This window comes from Alexandromys fortis, unplaced genomic scaffold, assembly GCF_014885135.2.
Source record: "Alexandromys fortis isolate MF-2015 unplaced genomic scaffold, M_Fortis_MF-2015_v1.1 scaffold_86, whole genome shotgun sequence".
Lineage (NCBI taxonomy): Eukaryota > Metazoa > Chordata > Mammalia > Rodentia > Cricetidae > Alexandromys > Alexandromys fortis.
This window is the reverse complement of record NW_026067965.1, coordinates 4,629,721-4,646,725: the sequence shown is the minus strand read 5'-3', so window position 1 is coordinate 4,646,725 and position 17,005 is coordinate 4,629,721. Positions and strand designations below refer to the sequence as shown.

The 17,005-nt window shown below is 52.2% G+C and overlaps 1 protein-coding gene across 2 annotated transcripts; it reads right to left on the bottom strand.

The window, feature by feature from the left end:
- Positions 1-33: 33 nt before the first annotated feature.
- On the bottom strand, positions 34-11,627 carry Mfge8 (milk fat globule EGF and factor V/VIII domain containing). 2 transcript variants are annotated; one of them, XM_050154008.1, is made up of 10 exons: positions 11,461-11,627; positions 8,449-8,571; positions 8,045-8,176; positions 6,007-6,090; positions 5,599-5,780; positions 5,080-5,235; positions 4,318-4,462; positions 1,196-1,380; positions 897-1,046; positions 34-793 (listed from the first exon to the last, which is right to left on the bottom strand). In XM_050154008.1, the coding sequence occupies exons 1-10, from the start codon at positions 11,531-11,533 to the stop codon at positions 656-658; spliced, it is 1,368 nt and encodes a 455-aa protein (XP_050009965.1). In that variant the 5' UTR covers positions 11,534-11,627; the 3' UTR covers positions 34-655. The 2 variants fall into 2 exon arrangements, with proteins under 2 accessions (XP_050009965.1, XP_050009966.1); XM_050154009.1 differs by lacking the exon at positions 6,007-6,090.
- Positions 11,628-17,005: the final 5,378 nt, after the last annotated feature.

Below are 17,005 nucleotides of genomic sequence, written 5' to 3'. Positions count from 1 at the left end.
CTGGCTTGGGCAGGGCAATGAGGAAGCACAAAGTTCCAGTGGAGAACACAAATGTATTTTGGAATCAGCCTATTAAGTTGAGTAGCAAGCCAGCAGGGGGCCCCAAAGCCAGCTAGCCAACCCATCAGAGCCCTCCTGTCTCTCCAGGGCCACCATAGTCCCCTGTCATCTGAGGCTCCAGAGTAAGGGTCCACAGGGGTCTCAGGAGGTAACAGTATCGGGTGATCCAAGGGGCAGCAAGCAGGCATGGGCCTCCTCCGCCTGGAGGCCTGGAATGGAACATGGGGGGAATGTGCAGAGAGGGGCGTGGAACCAGAGATCCCTTTAGTCTCGAGTCTTGAGTCAACCCCTGGCAGGGAGGCTGGGACTTGGGGCAGTCAGTAGAGATATAGTCCACATATCTGGACTTCACTCTTCTTCCCTGTGCATCTCAGACCCATCCAACTCCCCGAGAATGCCTGAGGAAAGGGGCTAGCGGGAGGCCTGTGGGGGCTGCAGGGGTGGGGGGGGGGAGGTGAAGGGCAAGTCTAGCACCCCATCTCCCTTGTTGCCTCCAGCTCCAGGACAATCGGGAAGAAGGCAGGGCCCCGGAATGCAGGGGCGGGAGGACTCGGCCTCTGGTCCTTCTGGTTGTTTGAGCTAGAAGGACTGAACACTAACAGCCTAGCAGCTCCAGGCGCAGAGTGATACGGTTATGCCAGGACACAGGAAGGACGCGCACATAGCGGGCCATGAAGGGTGTCTCAAAAATGTTCTTCTTGTGTGAGTTGTTGTCTGAGTTGCCGTGGAAGACCTGAAAACAAATGGGGTGTCAGGAGTACCCCGTAGTCAGCCCCCTTCCCCACCCCTCAGAACCCCACAGTCTCCCAGGAATTGCAGCAAGACAGGATACCCACCTTGCTGGTCCCATGTTCCTCGTATATAGTCCACTGCGCGCCGTCGTTACTGTGGGCCACTTTGTAGGATGCTACATACTGGATGTGGCCAAAGTCGCGGGCCCCCTGGGTGATGATTCCCGTCACTTGCCTCTGGGTGCCCAGGTCAACCTACAGAAAAACACTGTTCTAGCCTGGAGCCTCTTCAGAAAGGTATAAAGGCAGGCACACTAGGACATGGCCGGTTAAGCCTATTTCTTCAGGAAATGCCTTGCAGAGTAGGGGGCGGGGCAGAGGCCACAAACCCCACCCACTCCCACCTGCAGCCACTCCTTGTTGCTGTTGCTCTGGGCAGTCCAGGCATTGATCTTGCCCTGCATGTCCAGCCGCCCCAAGTGGGGGTACCAGCCAAAGGCACGCAGGTTCCAAGTCTTGTAGCTGCTGGAGGCTGTTATCTGGCTGTCGGGAATTGTGTTGTTCTTCAGGCCCAGGGGCTCAGAACATCCTGTGGGCAAAAGGGATGGTCACAAGTACACGTAGGTACAAGACGATAAGGGAGAAAGGGCTGTGGTTCCTTAGCAGGGTTTATTTTGGTTTACTTTGGGTTTGGTTTGGTTGGCTTAAACTCACTCTGCAGTCAAGGATGACCTTAAACATCTGACCCTCACCTACACCTCCTGCGTGAGGGAATCACAGACACACACTACCACATCCAGGTTACACGGTGCTGGAGACAGAACCCACAGGATTCTTCTAAGCACTCTTACGGAGTAGTGACAACCCAGCTTCTGGTTTTGTCTTTTGAGCTGGGTCTAGCTGTGTTACCCAGAATGGCCTTTGAACTCCTAGGTTCAAGAGATCCTCCAGTTTCCAGGACAAGCCGGGGCTACACGGGGAAACCCTATTTAGAAAACCCAAAAGATTCTTGGCCTCAGTTTCCCAAACAGCTGGGATGAGGTAATCATGCCCAGCTGGGCATCTTCATGGACTAAGAAAGTCCTTCCTGCCTTCCAAGGCCAACCGAGGTCTAACCCACGCTTGCACCCCACTGTGACTCTGTCCCAACCCCCACCCCAACTTGCACCTAGAAGATCACCCGAGACCTCCTGACCTGGCCCCCTCCCTCCTTTGCTCTCTGAACACAGGAGAGTAAGACACCTCCCATGCCAGGGTGCTCCCTGCTGTCACGGACTCCCTTTCACCACACACCACACCGAACAAGTAGCTACCAACAACTTCACTCTATACATGAGCGACTTGAGCAGAGAGGCATTGCATACCGTGCCCACATCTCACACACGTGATCCTGACCACCACACCACATGTGATACCAACCCCCATGTCACGACCTGTGAAGTCCTGTATGGGGCCATCCAGCAACACACAGCAAACACTCCTAGTGAGGCCCAGGAATTTCTGTGAGTTCAGGGCTGCTTTCTGTGTCCGTCCTTCCAAATAAGATCCACTGAAGGGCCTTGGTGCACCCCAACATTTCTGGCTGGCTGGTGTGTATCTCTCCCCCCACCCCCAGAGTGGCCTTTGTTTCTTCACTCTGCCCCCAGGGTCACTTTCAGGAATGGCCCAACAGGTAGGAGCTGAGCAGGAGGTAAAATTCCCAGGAGGATGATGTGTCTCTAGACCTGGCAGCATCCTCACCCCACAACTATGTGTTAAGAGTTGGGGGGGGCGGTTAGTGAAAAGCCACACTTCCATCTGTGAAATCTGCTCCCTCACTGTCCCTTAGACGCCTGCAATTTTCCTGCCAACCATGCTGAAGGGGAGTGCCGAGCCATTCCCTATAGAAGGCAGGGGCCAGGCAGCCAGCAAAGGTCTCACTTGTATTGTGAAATGTCTACATAAAAGTTAAGTCGCCAAAGATACTGTCTGCTAAAAATAACAGCCCTGCTATGGGGAGCCTCGTGGGTTCCCAGGACACCTGGGCCTCACCCCATCCACATGGACAGTGCTCATGGACACGCCCCCATCTCCAGCTGACAGGTCGGGATACAGAGAAAGGGGGGGCCACCCAACTATCGGACTGTTGACACAAAGGATACCATCGGACTAGCAGCTACTGAATGGACACCAAGGAAAACAAGCTTCCCCGGGAATCCCATGCTGGGAGAAGAAAAAGGCGTGAGAGCCGGGAGTGTGTGCCTTCCTGAAAAAGGTTTTATACATCCTAACAGCTTGTCAAACCAGAATGAGACAGAAGTTCAGACAATGATGAGTCAATGGTGGGCGGGTCCAGGACTCAAGGCTGCTTAGACGTGCAAGTCCCTGGCCCTCTATTTAAACTTTAAACTCACTTCAGGACCCCAAAGATGGACTTGAGGGTCTCACTGGGTCTTTGTCCATCTTCTCTCATACGGTCACTGAATAAATCTCTTCCCACTTTTTACTATGAATTTGGCTGTTTCAATTGGCTTCTTGAGGACAGGTAGCCAAGTTTGACTTCTTGTGGTACAGACTGTGACCCTAAGTTTGGTAATAGAAACATACTAGCTGAAATCCATACTTAAACGGGGGGGGGGGGGGGGGACTGGACTTAATGGCACATGCCTTTAATCCCAGAACCTGAGAGGCAGAAGCAGGTGGATCTCTGTGGATTTGAAGCCAGCCTGCTCTACATAGTGAGTTCCAGGACAGGCAAGGCTATGTAAAAAGACCCTGTCTCTCAAAAAAAAAAAAACAAAAACAGTAAAGAGTGCCAGAGAAAGAAGGCACAGCCGGGCTGGCACAGCAGGGCATGCCAGCCCAGCTATAAAGATATGAGCTCTGCAGCCCAGGCGAGTCAGCACAACAATTACCCCTGGTGGCCAGCAGGTGGCACTGTGGCTGCAAAGAAAAACAGGCTTCAAAAGAGACCAGTGGGCCTGAACTAAAGGGCAGTATGGGTCAGCTAGACCTCTCCAGAGGGTAATCTCCCTGGCTCATCAGCAACCCGTCCCTTGGTGGTCCCTTTGTGGTCCCCACATCTGTAGCCAGCACCAAACGCCAAGCTCTAGGGTCCTAGAAACACCTGCATGACTGGTCAATGCAGGTGGCAGACACCTGAAGGGAAAGCACTGTGCTCACACGTCCCAGCTGGTACCTTGGATGAACACAATATATCTATCTAGGTGTCCCTTCATTGATGCATCCATCCCTCATCAAAGATTTACTAAGCACCCACATGTCTGAGGCCCTGGAAACACAGCAACAAAGAACAATTCCCTGCAATCATGCAATTCACTGCCTGTTCTAGAAGCACCAGGAACCAAAATAAGCAGAAATACTGAGACGGGAAATGGCCATCCAAAATGCCCCGAGCAATGGACTGGCAGACAGCGCACGCAGAGCAGGAACAGCTGGCCAGGATTCTGTGGGTGCTCTCCACAGTAGCCCCTCCCCGCAGCAGCTCACAAAGTAGGGACAGAAAGGGCCACATCTCAGCACTCACCGTGCAACTCACAGCCCAGGAGCTCGAAGCGGAGGGTGCAGCCTCGGTAGCATGAAACGGGGTACAGCCTTATATACTGCGCCTCCAGAGCGGGACTGAACATGTTAACCTTCAGGCTGTTGTTGTCCGTGTTCCCCAAAAACTCCTAGAAGGGAAAGGGGTAGGACTGGAGGAGGAAGCGGGTTAGCCAGCCCGGGCCCCGAACCTCTTCCTCTTCAGGCCCGAGAGGCCCAGAGGCCATCGTAGGACTGGAAGAACATACTCCCCCAGAGGCCACACAGACTCAGCCTGCAGCCCTTGCTTTGTCCTCCTCAGGGTCATCCCCGTGCCCAGGTATAAACCCCTGTTCACACGGGGCTATCTAGGGCACCTCTGTTTACATCCTCCAAAGACTTCATGGTAACAATTTTCCGGCAGACAGACAGACAGACAGACCTGGATGGTATCTGTGCTGTAAATGGTGCCCACTTAGTAACTGTATCTCACAACTGTATACTGCAACCCTGAAAAGTTCAGAGAGCAGTCCAGCGCCACCGCCACCCTTACCAAGTCATGGCACTTCTTTGAGTCTCTGTTTGTATCTAGCGGGTGAGGTTACATCCTGTAACCAGGGAACATGAGTACAATCTGGGTCTGCCCGTTTCGAGGGACCAAGGGGCACTTGAAGATTCGCCTCAACCCTATCACTCAGGATGCCCTTGCTTCTCAGTCAGTGCCAGACTCTTGGGGTGTGGACTTCGGTATCCCCCTCTTCAGACCCACCTTGTCTCCGGATCCACTGGCATCCTGGATAAACTCGAACTTGCGTCCATCGAGGCTATAGGCCACCTTGAAGGTCTTTAGGTATTCTGCCCTCCCTGCGCGGCTGGCACCCTGCGTCATCACACCTGACACCCGCATCTTCCGCAGAAGGTTCACCTGGAGCCCGGATCAGAAAGGTGGTCCCCTCATCATCCTTGTTCTTTCCTCCCAAAACCCAACCGGCTAGCTCACTAGCTCCTTCAACGAGCTAGCTTTCTCCTCTGAGGTTCTGGAGTTTGTCTCTACAAAGGCCATGAGCATCAAGAACCCCCAGAGGAATGTGGGTACCCAAGCCCCTTCGCCAAAGACCAACTCTCCTCACTCTGCTCGCCTGCTCCAGGCCCAAGGCTGCCCTCCATATACTGACACTTCAGTCATGGTCGGTCACCCATCATCCTGCATGGATCAGGGTCTAAGCCCCCGATGAAGCCACATTCATCTCCATCTTCCCTATCGCTCTGCCCTGGGTCAGTTTCCTACCTGGATCCAGGGCTTGCTGTCATAGTTGCTGGCTGTCCACGCATTGACAATCCCTGTGCGGTACAGACGCGCCAGCTCTGGACCCCAGCGCTGCAAGCCCATGAAACCCACATACACAGATGAGGCGGAAATCTGCGAGTCAGCAATCGCGCCTCCTTCCATGCCCAGCTTCGAGGTGCAACCTGCAGAGAGAGAGCAACCGTCAGGGACTTCATCCAAAGCTCCAGAGCCCAGCTAGGACCACAGAACAAGAGGGAAAAGAAAGTGTGGCCTCCGATGAGGACCTAGAGACAGAGAGAACCTCAGCCCCTCACTCAGAGCAGATAACACCGAGGGACACCGACACCAAGTGGAAGAGCAGATGGCATGGGAGGCCCAGGAGAGAAGGGGTCAGCAGAGTTGACTCACGGGAAAAATCAGGGTTGGGGACCGGGGTGGGAATGGCTGTGGTGGACAGGTAGTCTTCCACGTTGTAGTAGATGGTCTCATTCACTGGCAAGAGAAAAGACCCAAGCGCCGTCTTCCTCAGCACGCCCAACGCTGGCTGGCCCAACGGGTGGCATTGGGAGGGAAGCTGCCTCGGACAGCGGCCGGCAGCAAAGGTACCCCACGCCTTTTGAAGATGTCTTATCTTCATCTTCTTGTGTGCATGGTGCTAGAGATTAAGCCTGAGCATGCGGGGCAAGGGCTCTACCCCGCTGAGCTACACCCCCAGTCCTTAGTGCTTTGAGACAGGGTCTCTCTCGGCTGCCCATGCTGGCCTTGGCCTTGTGATTTCTCCTGCCTCAGCTCCAATGATAGGCTTCTGGTATCACCCCTGACCCTACATGGTACTTTCTAGACTCCCACCAGCAGTTTTCTGGGGGGAAAAGAATGAACACCATTCTGTTTTCTTCCAGATCCTTTGCACAACCGACCACCAAACCCCCGCCCACCCACCCGTCTGTGAACATATCCCCAGCCACAGCCACATTGCCTCTGCGCCACTAGCAACGGAAATTCAGGATAGTGATCATGCCTGTAGGCAAGAGGGCCTTTCCATCTCTCTGGACATCCATGGTGGGTGGGTGCCTGGGCTTCTGCAGCCAGGGGAACCCAGGGACAAGTTACAACAGCGGAGGCTCATGCTGGGCAGGAACTACCAATCTTACAGAGAAAGATATCAAATGGGGCTGGACACCCAAGATCTGGGCCAGGTCAGCCTGCGGATGGACCTTACGCCCGCCATCTCCACACCACAAGGGACCCAAAGGGTCAGCCTTGGCACTGGCACACAGACAGTATAACAAACAGGAGTGTGACATTGCTCTGTGCCTCTCAGCCCTGCAGCCTCTGTGGGCACCACCTACACTCTGCTCTGCTCCAGGTGCCACCATCCGGCCTAGAGCCAACTCTAGACCTGGCAGCCCAGAGAGGGCTGCATAGCTAATTCCCACGTAGGTACACCATGGTTAGCTCGGCGCCCACCCGGTAATTAGCATGTTTACCTGGCTCCACCCAGGCCTCCATCTGCCTTAGCAACCCAGAGCTCCCCCTCCCTCCCCTCATCTGGCTTTAGTCCAGCCTGTCACTCTGTCTCCTAAGTCAGGGGCATGCCAGGCACTCTACCCACATTCCCTGATCCTGGGGACCAGCCCCCACATAGCTGACCCAGCTGTCCTCTTTCCATAGGTCAGCAAGTCTCAGAGACCAACATATACCTGCCTGAAGGAGGGGAAGAAGCCACCTGTCCCCCCTACCCCAACCCCAGGATGTCCACTGCCTGACCTGGCTAGCTAGAAACTGGAACACACGCACACTCACACACACACACACACAAGCTCATACACACTCACACTCATACACAGACCTTCCTCCTTCCCATTGCCTGAACACAGACAGCCCTTCCCATGGGACACTGAGGGTTAAGGAAAGTTCTGCTATGCTTTGGGCAGAGTTGGGGGCAGCACGGAGAACTACTGCCAACAGTGTTAGCTGGCACTCACCCAGGCCATTCTGAGGCCCAGGGGATAGCCAAACAGGTCAGACAGGGTCAGCTCCTCCCCCTATGCTCAGCCAGTCTTCCTATGACACAGAACAACCCAGCCTGCCCAGACCACCCCTTCCTCCCTGACCAGTAAGAAGACCACAGGGTCCAAACCTGATTCACTGGGCTCCAAGTTAAAGAGCACGCCAGTTTCTTCTTATACTGGTAGGGACATTCCAAGATTTAACTCTGACACTGTATGTCTCTGACTCGTGGACTCAGGAAGTGGCATTCCCGTGACCTCAGGGACACCACACACTTTAATTCCACCTACAGTGACACCGGCCCTGACCTGAAGTCCCAGGACAGAAAGCTAGACCTTAAACCTGGTAGGGACAAAAGGATCCTCACTGACGTTCGGCCCATTCCTCAATCTCGCCCCAAGTGACTGGGCCCAGCTACAGACCCCCTGGTACTCACTGATCTCACAGTGGATGCCCGAGTAGCCTAGAGGACACTGGCAGATGTATTGAGTGAAGATGTCTCCTCGGTGCGTGTCCTCAGTCACTTGGCATTTCCCGTCATGGTGGCAAGGGTTTGGGGAGCACGGTCCTGGAAGCAAGGAGACAGATGAGATGGACAGGTAGTCAGAAAAGGGCCAAACAGGCCAACGAGCAGCACGTGACCCAGCCTCATCCGATACATCCATACCAGTCCCTTTTCTTCCCTACCCCAGTCACCCTGGACCCAAGAGAGTCACGGAGAAGATGAACTTGCCCCAGTACTGGAAGCACTGGCTTTCCCAAGCAGCTGGGGGGTTCTACTGGAGAACAACAGCTACCTGCTTGGGAAGTGACAGGGGAGGCGGCCGTGGAAGCAGGTACCTTTCTCAGTCTCGTTGCACACAAGGCCTGTGAAGCCCTCGGGGCAGAGGCAGTAGATGTCATTGTCTTGGCCCAACAAGCACGTCCCACCATTCAGGCACTGGCTGGAGTCACAGAAGTCACCTGCAAAGGCAGTCCAAACATGGTCATTTGGTAAACACTTGGGAGTCCAGCTACCACCACATGCCCACGCAGGACTCCTGAGACAGGAGTTAACTGTTATCTTCAACAAGCCAGGAACTAGGGAAACTGCTTAGCATATGCAAGGCCCTGGATTCAATCCCCAGAACTACCTCTGAAAAAGGAAACCATGAACTAGAGAAACAGCTCAGGTTAAGGGCACTCACTGATTTTTCTGGGGATCTGGATCCCAGCACCCACATTAGGCGGCTCACAACTGCCTAGAACTCCAGCTCCTGGGGATCCAAAAGCTACAGCCTTCTCAGCCACCTGTACTCACACACACAGACCCACACGGGGACAGCTGGACATAATCTTTAAAATATAAAGATGAATCTTTAAAACTAAAGGGGGGGCTAGAGAGATGGCTGGAGGATTAAGCTCTAGCAGAAAACCCTGGTTTGGCTCCCAATACCCACATGATGACTTCCAATCACCTCTAACGTCTGTTTCAGGGGATCTGATGGCCTCTTCCGACCCCTGAGGGCTCCTACATGTAAGGAGTGCACATACAACATACTCGGGCTCACAGACAATAATGCAAACAGTTTTTTAAAGACAGACTAGGAAGGATGACAAGCTGGTGAATGAGAAAAAAACATTCTGGAGAGAAGGAGATACACTGAGAACGTGCTAGGTTGGGGAATGGTTCAGATGTGACTGGACTTAGGCCAGATTTGGGGGTTGGGGGGACTGGAAGAGTGACAAGTTTAGACCATATGCTGCAATCAATAGAGAGCTTTTTAAACTTCCTTAAGCCTCCCCAGCATTGGCTAGCAAGTGTCTCTCTGTCACTGTCCTCTCTACCACGCCACACACACCCTCTGAAGCCAGAGCCAAGCTGGAAAAGGAGGAAGGCTGAAAACCCCACAAGAGGCTAACAGGCCCCTGAAGTGTAGGAGGTCTGGTGGCCACAGACGACGCCCACAGGTTGGATGGTGAGGAAGCACATTAGGGCAGAGAGAACAGGAGTTGGGGAATTTGAGAGACTCTAGGGAGCATGGACTGAGGAGGTGAAGGAAGGCTGGAGGGGACACCAGGGCATTTGGAGAGCCCTGAGTGACCGATGTGCACTGTCCACCAGGAAGGGGAGAACCCAGGAGAGGTGGCGTGGGCTGGGGTTGAGCTCACCTGGCCTGTGATCTGAAGGACTATATGTAGCTTAGCCAAGCAGCTGGTAAACCCACACCCCATCTCCACCCTCAGGAAGGGACTTGGAGGTACCCTGCCTCTGAAGTTCACCTTCCTCCCATCTTTCCAGGGTCCCCTGACACTAACCAGTGAACAGCTCCCAAGTCTGCTTACTGTGAAGAGGGTCCCCTGCACGACCTTAGACTGGACTGGACCCCAAATTTGGCTCTAGACTCAAACCTAAGAGATCTCTTCTCCTCCCCACAGTAGCCCATCCAAAGCAGAAGGGGCCCTCCCCAAAGCCCAAGGCCCAGGGGAGCTCGGGCTCCCCAGCTGGAGGCAGGCAACACCATTAATGAGCACCAGCCCACATAGCTCCACCTCGGCAAGGGCCTGGGGATCCTAAGGCGCTGTGGCAGAACTATTAGTCACCGGCTTTAAATAGCAGGTTAATCCCCTCTGACCTGGAAGGGCACCGGCACAGCCTCACGTGGAAGCTCCGGACTGGCCAAGGCCTAGGCACCCCGTCCCAACAAAGGCCCCTCTTTCAGCCTTCCCTACAGCTGCACGTGGGCTCAAATCAAGGTTTCTGAGAAGAAAACAAAGTGGAAGGTGGCCCGCAGACGCCGGTCTGGTCTTAACCGTCCAGGCGGAGCTGCATGTGAGACCAGGAGACGCTAGCCCCTCTACAAATCTTATGGGATATCAGGGTACTGCTTTGGAACTGTCCTCTGGGCCTTTTGGTCAGGGCGCAGGTTGTGAGGACGGTGGGAAAGAGGGGGTGGGAAGGGTCAGGAGATCCAAGCATCTTTCCAGGAGTTCCCAGCTCGTGGAAGCTGGAGGCACTCAATGCCTTCAGCTCTATCCCAGAGGTCAAATCCTGTGCTAGACAAGAGGGCTGGGCCGAGCTGTGGCCTCTCCTGCTTCGGCCAGCCCCGTTACTATGAGAAAACGATGGAGGGGCTGCTTGGGGAGTCCCTGAGCTCACCCGCGCCTCACGTAGGCACTGCTTTCTCGAGACGAACTCCCCAGCAGCATCCTGCAGGAGGCCCAGACGTCTACCGGGGACCTTGGAGCGGGGGAGGAGGGCTAGGGGAGATTAAGCAGACAACCAAGGCCAGCCGGGTGGGGGGAAGCCCTCTTCTAAATTCCTAATCAGCCCCCACCTACAGCCCAGTCGCTCGCACCGGCTCCGGAGTCCTTTCTCCCCTTATCTGATCAAACACCAACAAGTGGGGCGTAAACGTTCATTGGATTCTCCAGGCAAGAGGGTTCGGGAGAGAGTTGCGGGGAAAGTTGGTGGGAGAAGAATCCGTACGAAGAGTCCTAGACTCTCCCAAATGGAAGGACTGGAGAGTAAACACAGTTCGGTAGCCTCCTTCTATAGACGCGGTAAAGAGGCACAACGCAGCGGATTCCTTTGTTATGTGTAAGTTACGTCCCTGGGGGAGGCAGGGCTGTCACCGGGTGTCCAGGGTCACCGCCCAGTGAGCAAGCCACTAGCACTGCTCCAAGGTCCCAGCGCAAAGGGCGCAGAGGCTGAGATCGTCCGCCTCTGCAACCGAGGAGCAGCCCCAGCGCGGGTCCCCTAGGCTTTGCTCAAGTTTGTCAACAGTAGGGGTGGAGGGAGGGCGCCGCTGAGAACTTCCGAGCGGCGGGCAGAAGAGGGGCGAGGCCCAAAGGGCGGCGCGGGAGACTCACCGGACGCAGCGAAGAGGCCGGGGGCGCAGAGCAACACGCCGCACAGCGCGGCTAGCGCACCGGAGAGCTGCATGCTGCGCAGGACGCGGGAAAAGAGACGCGCACTAGTGCTGGGACCAGCGGGCTCCTGCGAACGCTTCTCTCGCGCTGGAATAAATCGGGCTCTCGGCTCCGCCCACGGGCCCACGTGCTCCGCCCAGGCCAGCCCCAGGCGGACACTGGGAGGAGCTCCGAGACCACAGAGGGAAGAGGGAGGGCCGAAGTGGGGGTCCAGTGCCTCAGCCTCCCGCCGAGCCACGCCCAGCATCCTGCCGCCAGCTCTCAGCCAGAGGCCAAGTCCCGCTTCTTGAATGGACTGGACAGGGGAAAATTGCTCAGCAGGAATTTAAAAGATAGCTCAGTGATTGAGTAGTGCTTCTCTAAGCATCCTGGAGACCCTGGATTCGATCCCCAAACCAGGAAAGATAAATTAATAAAATAATCTGGGAGTAATAGCTCATGCTTGTAGTCCCAGTATTTGGAAAGCTGGATCAGGAGGATCAGACACCAGGACCAGACAGACGGACGCCAGTGTGGTCTCCATAGTGAGTTCCAGGTTATTCTGAGCTACAGAATGGGACCCTGTTTCCAAATTCATTTGTTTGTTTAATTGATCAATTAATTAAAAAACAAAAGCCGTTTAGACTAAAAATGCTAATGCTTACTCGTAATCAGAGGACAGCAAATTCAGACTACAATTGAGTACTGTGTTTCCTTTATCAGATCGGCAAGTGTCAAGTTGTTAACAATGAGGCTCTGGGGCAGCAGGCTGAGGCATGAGCCCTTGGACAGAGCAGAAGCCAGCTGAGCTTCTTTATTTGGTAATATCTTTCAAAATGACAAATAGCAACACCTTAAGACTAGCACTAGGGCTCAGAGATACCCATTCCATTAGAAACACTTGAAACACATGCGTGCAAAATGAGACTATGCTATAACTTCATAACATCTTTATAAACCATGCAAAGATCAAGAAGAATAAAAGGAATTGGCAAACTTGTGTTAAAGTTCCAAATAGGAAATGTATTAGGATTTCAACTGGGTATGGTTGTTCAAGCCTATAATACCAGCACTCTGGAAGCTGAGACAGGAGAACTGTAGAAAGCCCAAGGCCAGATTGGACTATATAGTGAGCCCTTAGCTACCGTGAACAACAGAGTGAGACCCTGTCTCAAAGTAAAATAGATGGATGGATGGACGGACAGACGGACGGACAAGACAGATGGACAGACGGACAGACAGACAGATCTAGCTGAGAACATGGCTCAGGGGGCTAAAGCATGCGCTGAGCAAACCTAACAGTCTCAGTCCAATCCCCCAGAAACCCTTGGGAAAGCAGACAGAAGCAGAGAGCCAGACTCCACAAAGCTGTCTTCTGATTGTCACATCCATACAGTGGCACATGTGTGTCCACATACCTACACACACTGGTGATGATAATACTAACAATACAATAAAGTTTAATAAAGTTTCTGGCCTGTAATCCCTACACCTGGGAGGCGGAGAACAGTGGACCAGGGGTTCAAAGTCTCCTCAGCTAGACAAGGAGTTAGAAATCCAACTTGGGCTATGGGAAACCCTGCCTCAAAATAATAATAACTAAAAAATAATAACTAAAAAACTATGTAAAATCTTAGGATGTGTGGGCTCGAAGATCTTGGTAACAAGTAGAAGGAACAGCCTTGTCCCCAGCAGGCGCACGATTGCAAGGAAATGGGGCTGACAAGGGGAAAGAAATCCGCCGTGGATTCTGTATTTGTATCCCATGCACGCACAATCTGTTTACACACAAGTATTTTAGTAGTAGTATTCTAGTCAGGGCAGTAAAGTGGAAAACGAGGATCAGCCACACAGCTCCCATACAAGCTGCAGACAGATCTAGGTGGGACCTGTTCCCATTAGGAGCTCCTTCTTAAAACTGTTCAGAAAGAAGCCCGGTAGTTAGGTGCACATCTGTAGTCCCAGCACTCAGAGGTGGGGACAGGTCGATCAGGAGTTTAAGACCATCCTTGGCTATATAGCAAGTCTGAGGTCAGCCTAGGCTACATGAGACCCTGTGTCAAAAAAACAGGAGAGAATGAAGTAAGTCTCTATTGCTGAAGACACCATGCACTTCAGGAAGAGAGGAATACCTCCTCCCCAAGGTTTATCAGCAGACACCATGCAAGCTTGAAAAAAAGGGAAGCAGCCAACAGTCCTACTCGGCTGCGATCCCTAGGAACCACAACAATGACCAGCATGATGTGAAAACCCTACAGGTGCAGGAGCGGCACGCATACCTTAGTGGTAACCAGCAGTTCTCTAATTGGACTTAAGACCCAGTCGACAAGAGGTAAACCATGCCTGGTACTGAAAACACAGCCAACCACTGAGTTCTAGACAAGCCGTGGGCCTTGGAGGAGAGCTTACAACCACCGCTTTACTCGACCAGCAAAATCCCTAATTGCATTCTAAATATTTGTCCTTATACCCACAGATTAGTGTAGCCCCTTATCAATGAAACTTTGCTTTGCAACAGATGGAGGTCACTACAGAAAACCATAACCGATTACAATGCAGAGTTGAGGAGTCTAATGGATACAACTATGATACACCCTCACACCTAAGGCTCAGGGAACATTTTAGAAGCGGTGTGTGTGTGTGTGTGTTATATGTGTGTGTGTGTGTGTGTAAAGGTGGTTAGAGCCAGAGGACTGGGGAGTTGGCTGTGAGATTGTGTCTCCTAATAGTGTCAGAAGCTACATGCATAAAAATCTCACCAATGTGAATGCCTTAAACATGAGCTGAACAAGAACAACACCAAGCGACATGCCAAAGTGGACCGGGGAAAGCCCAGGACGCTTCAGCCCTACACAGAGAACTACAGACCACTCGGAGATTCTGGCGTGAAAGAAATAGTCATCGCCAGGGAAGAACAGAGCAATTGGTTATCTAGGACCAAACGATCAGCCCTGAAAACACACACACGAGTAGCATTATACAGACGGAGCAGGTTATAGCTAGGGACACACACACACACACACACACCAGCAATTAATAAGAAAAGAGGCCATGGTTTTGAAAAAGAATGAGGAGAAATATATGGAAGTGTTTGGAGAGAGGAATGGGAATGCAGAAACAGTGTGATAATATTATTCCTCCCAAAGAGGGGAAAATCTTATAGAACTGTGCACCAAAAAGTGCATTTGGCTGCATGCAAATGTAAAACAACTTTAAAATAAGATGGCAAATGTAAACTGGCGAGAGAACAGGAACGCAACATCAAGGAAGACTGCTTAGGACTGAAAGTCCAAGCCTGGTTCAGCACTGAGCACAGAAGGTTACACGGTGGCTGTCATAAGGCCACCAACAAGATACTGTACTGAGGACACAAAAATAAACTCTTCAACTGATGAAGAAGAGGAGGAGGAGGAGGAAGACGAGGAAGAGGTGGGGGCCTGGAGAGGTGGCTCAGCTGTTACTAGCATCAGTGGTTCTTGCAGAGGACCAGGGTTCAACTCCCAGCACCCACAAGTTGGCTCACAGCCATCTGTAACCCCAGTTCCAGGGGATCCAACACCATCTACTGGCCTCTGAGGGAAATGCATGCACTGGTACACATAAAATAAACATAAATCTTTAAAATCAAGGTTCTGCTCCACACGGACAAAACCTCACCAGGCAAAGGGAAAGCACCAGCAATAGTCAACAACACTCCATGACAAAGCCCTCAACACCCTGGGAGTAAAGGAAACTTCCTCAAAGGTCCTAGGTGTCCATAAACAAACACAGCTGATACCATCACTAAGTGGGTAAGGCCAGGAACAAAAACGAGGGTTTCTGCTCAGCCACTTCCTCTAAAGTGATAAAAGAGATGGGAACCTGGACAATCAGGTAAGAACCAGAAAATATATCCAGACAGAGAAGAAGGAAGTAAAATTACCCCTATGGCTATTCATGGATCACGTGATCTTCTATCTAGAAAATTCTAGAGAATTCACACACAAAAAGTAACTATGAAAGTTCACGGATGTTGTGACCGAGGCTGCAGGACACAAGATTACTAAACACAAATCTCTCTTTTTAAATTATACCTCCTTACTTTATTTATGTATTATTTATTTGGGAGAAGGGACACCCTCATGCCATGGCACACTGGCTGAGGTCTGAGGACAACTTTCAGGAGTTGGGTCCCTCCTTCCAATAAGGAGGTTCTGGGGATCGAACTCATCAAAATTGGTGGCAGACCCTTTTACCCATCTTAACAGCCCAAATACTGGTACTTCATCTATTTAATTATTTATTATTTTATATTTTGGTAAAGATCAAACCCAGGGCCTTGCATATGCTAAACAAACACCTCTGAAGGGTATGAATTTTATCCCTAGCACCCCGCCCCTTTTAGTGCTGGAATATTTATTTATTTATTTATTTATTTATTTATTTATTTATTGGCGATGTTGGAGTGAGGCAAAGTATTATAGTAAGAATTTTTATTGCAAAAATAAGAGGCTATAAAAGTACTGAGCATGTACTCAGTTGGTTGAGGGCTTGCCTAACATGTCCTAAGCCCAGGGACCAATTCCCAGCGCTGACTAAATGGACCGTGGTGTCCACAGCAGTAATCCTGCTCCAGAGGCAGAGGCAGAGGCAGGAGGTCATCCTTGGGTACACAGCAAGTACACAGCCAACCTGGGTCACATGACACCTTGTCTCGAAGAAAGAAGCAGTAAATTAAGAGTATAAAGTCATGAATATATTGCTTGATAAGGGTCCAGCCATGTTTCAGACCCATGAGACGACACCTCACACCTCCACACATCCCCACCCCCACCCTATGCCTCAGTCCCAGGAGAGTGCGGACGCTTTCCCCTGGGGTGAAGCTGAAAGGGGATGATGGGAAAGCCTCCCGCTCCAAGTGCAAGTGTTGGCAGTGTGTGCCAAAAACCAGCAACCGCAACTTCCTCCTGCCAGAAAAAACGCGATCTGGGACTGCTCGCCTGCCTGCCCTAACCCCCTCGCCCGGCCCGGCGGGCGCATAGTAAAACGCTGAGGTTCCAGGTTAGCGAGTGGTCGATCCTGCGCCACCTGAGTGAGCGCCGGCCACCCAATCCCAGCTTTTCTGTGTACGTCTGCGTGTCCATTCTTTCCTCATTCCTTTGTCGGCCTAGTCAAGACAAGTCCGAAGCCAGGCAGGATGTGGGTAGAGAGAGAAGGAGAGGAAGGAGGTCACAGATGACTTGTGTTTTCCATAGGCAGCTCCTCATGCAAACAAGACACTACTCCAGACAAAACTCCCGAGACACCTGGGAGCGCTCAAGCTGGACGTGATGGTTACTGCTGAGAAGGAGCGGTGCAGCTGCTCTTTCCTCCCGCGATAAAAATCTGGGCTGTATTAGGGTGAAACTGCCTTCATAATCAAACAGTTTTCAATTTTTCTGCTTCCCTCCCAAAATAGCTTCAGGCTCTGAGACAAAGAAATCAAAATAAAGCGATATTGATTTCACATGAACCGCAAGAATATATA

Coding starts and splice junctions, on each gene's coding strand:
- Mfge8 (XM_050154008.1), bottom strand. CDS start 11,533: ATGCAGCTCTCCGGTGCGCTAGCCGCGCTGTGCGGCGTGTTGCTCTGC. Junction 4,463..5,079: donor CCAGTGGATCCGGAGACAAG/GTGGGTCTGAAG, acceptor TTTCCCTTCTAG/GAGTTTTTGGGGAACACGGA. Junction 1,381..4,317: donor CCTGGGCTGTGAGTTGCACG/GTGAGTGCTGAG, acceptor TTTTGCCCACAG/GATGTTCTGAGCCCCTGGGC.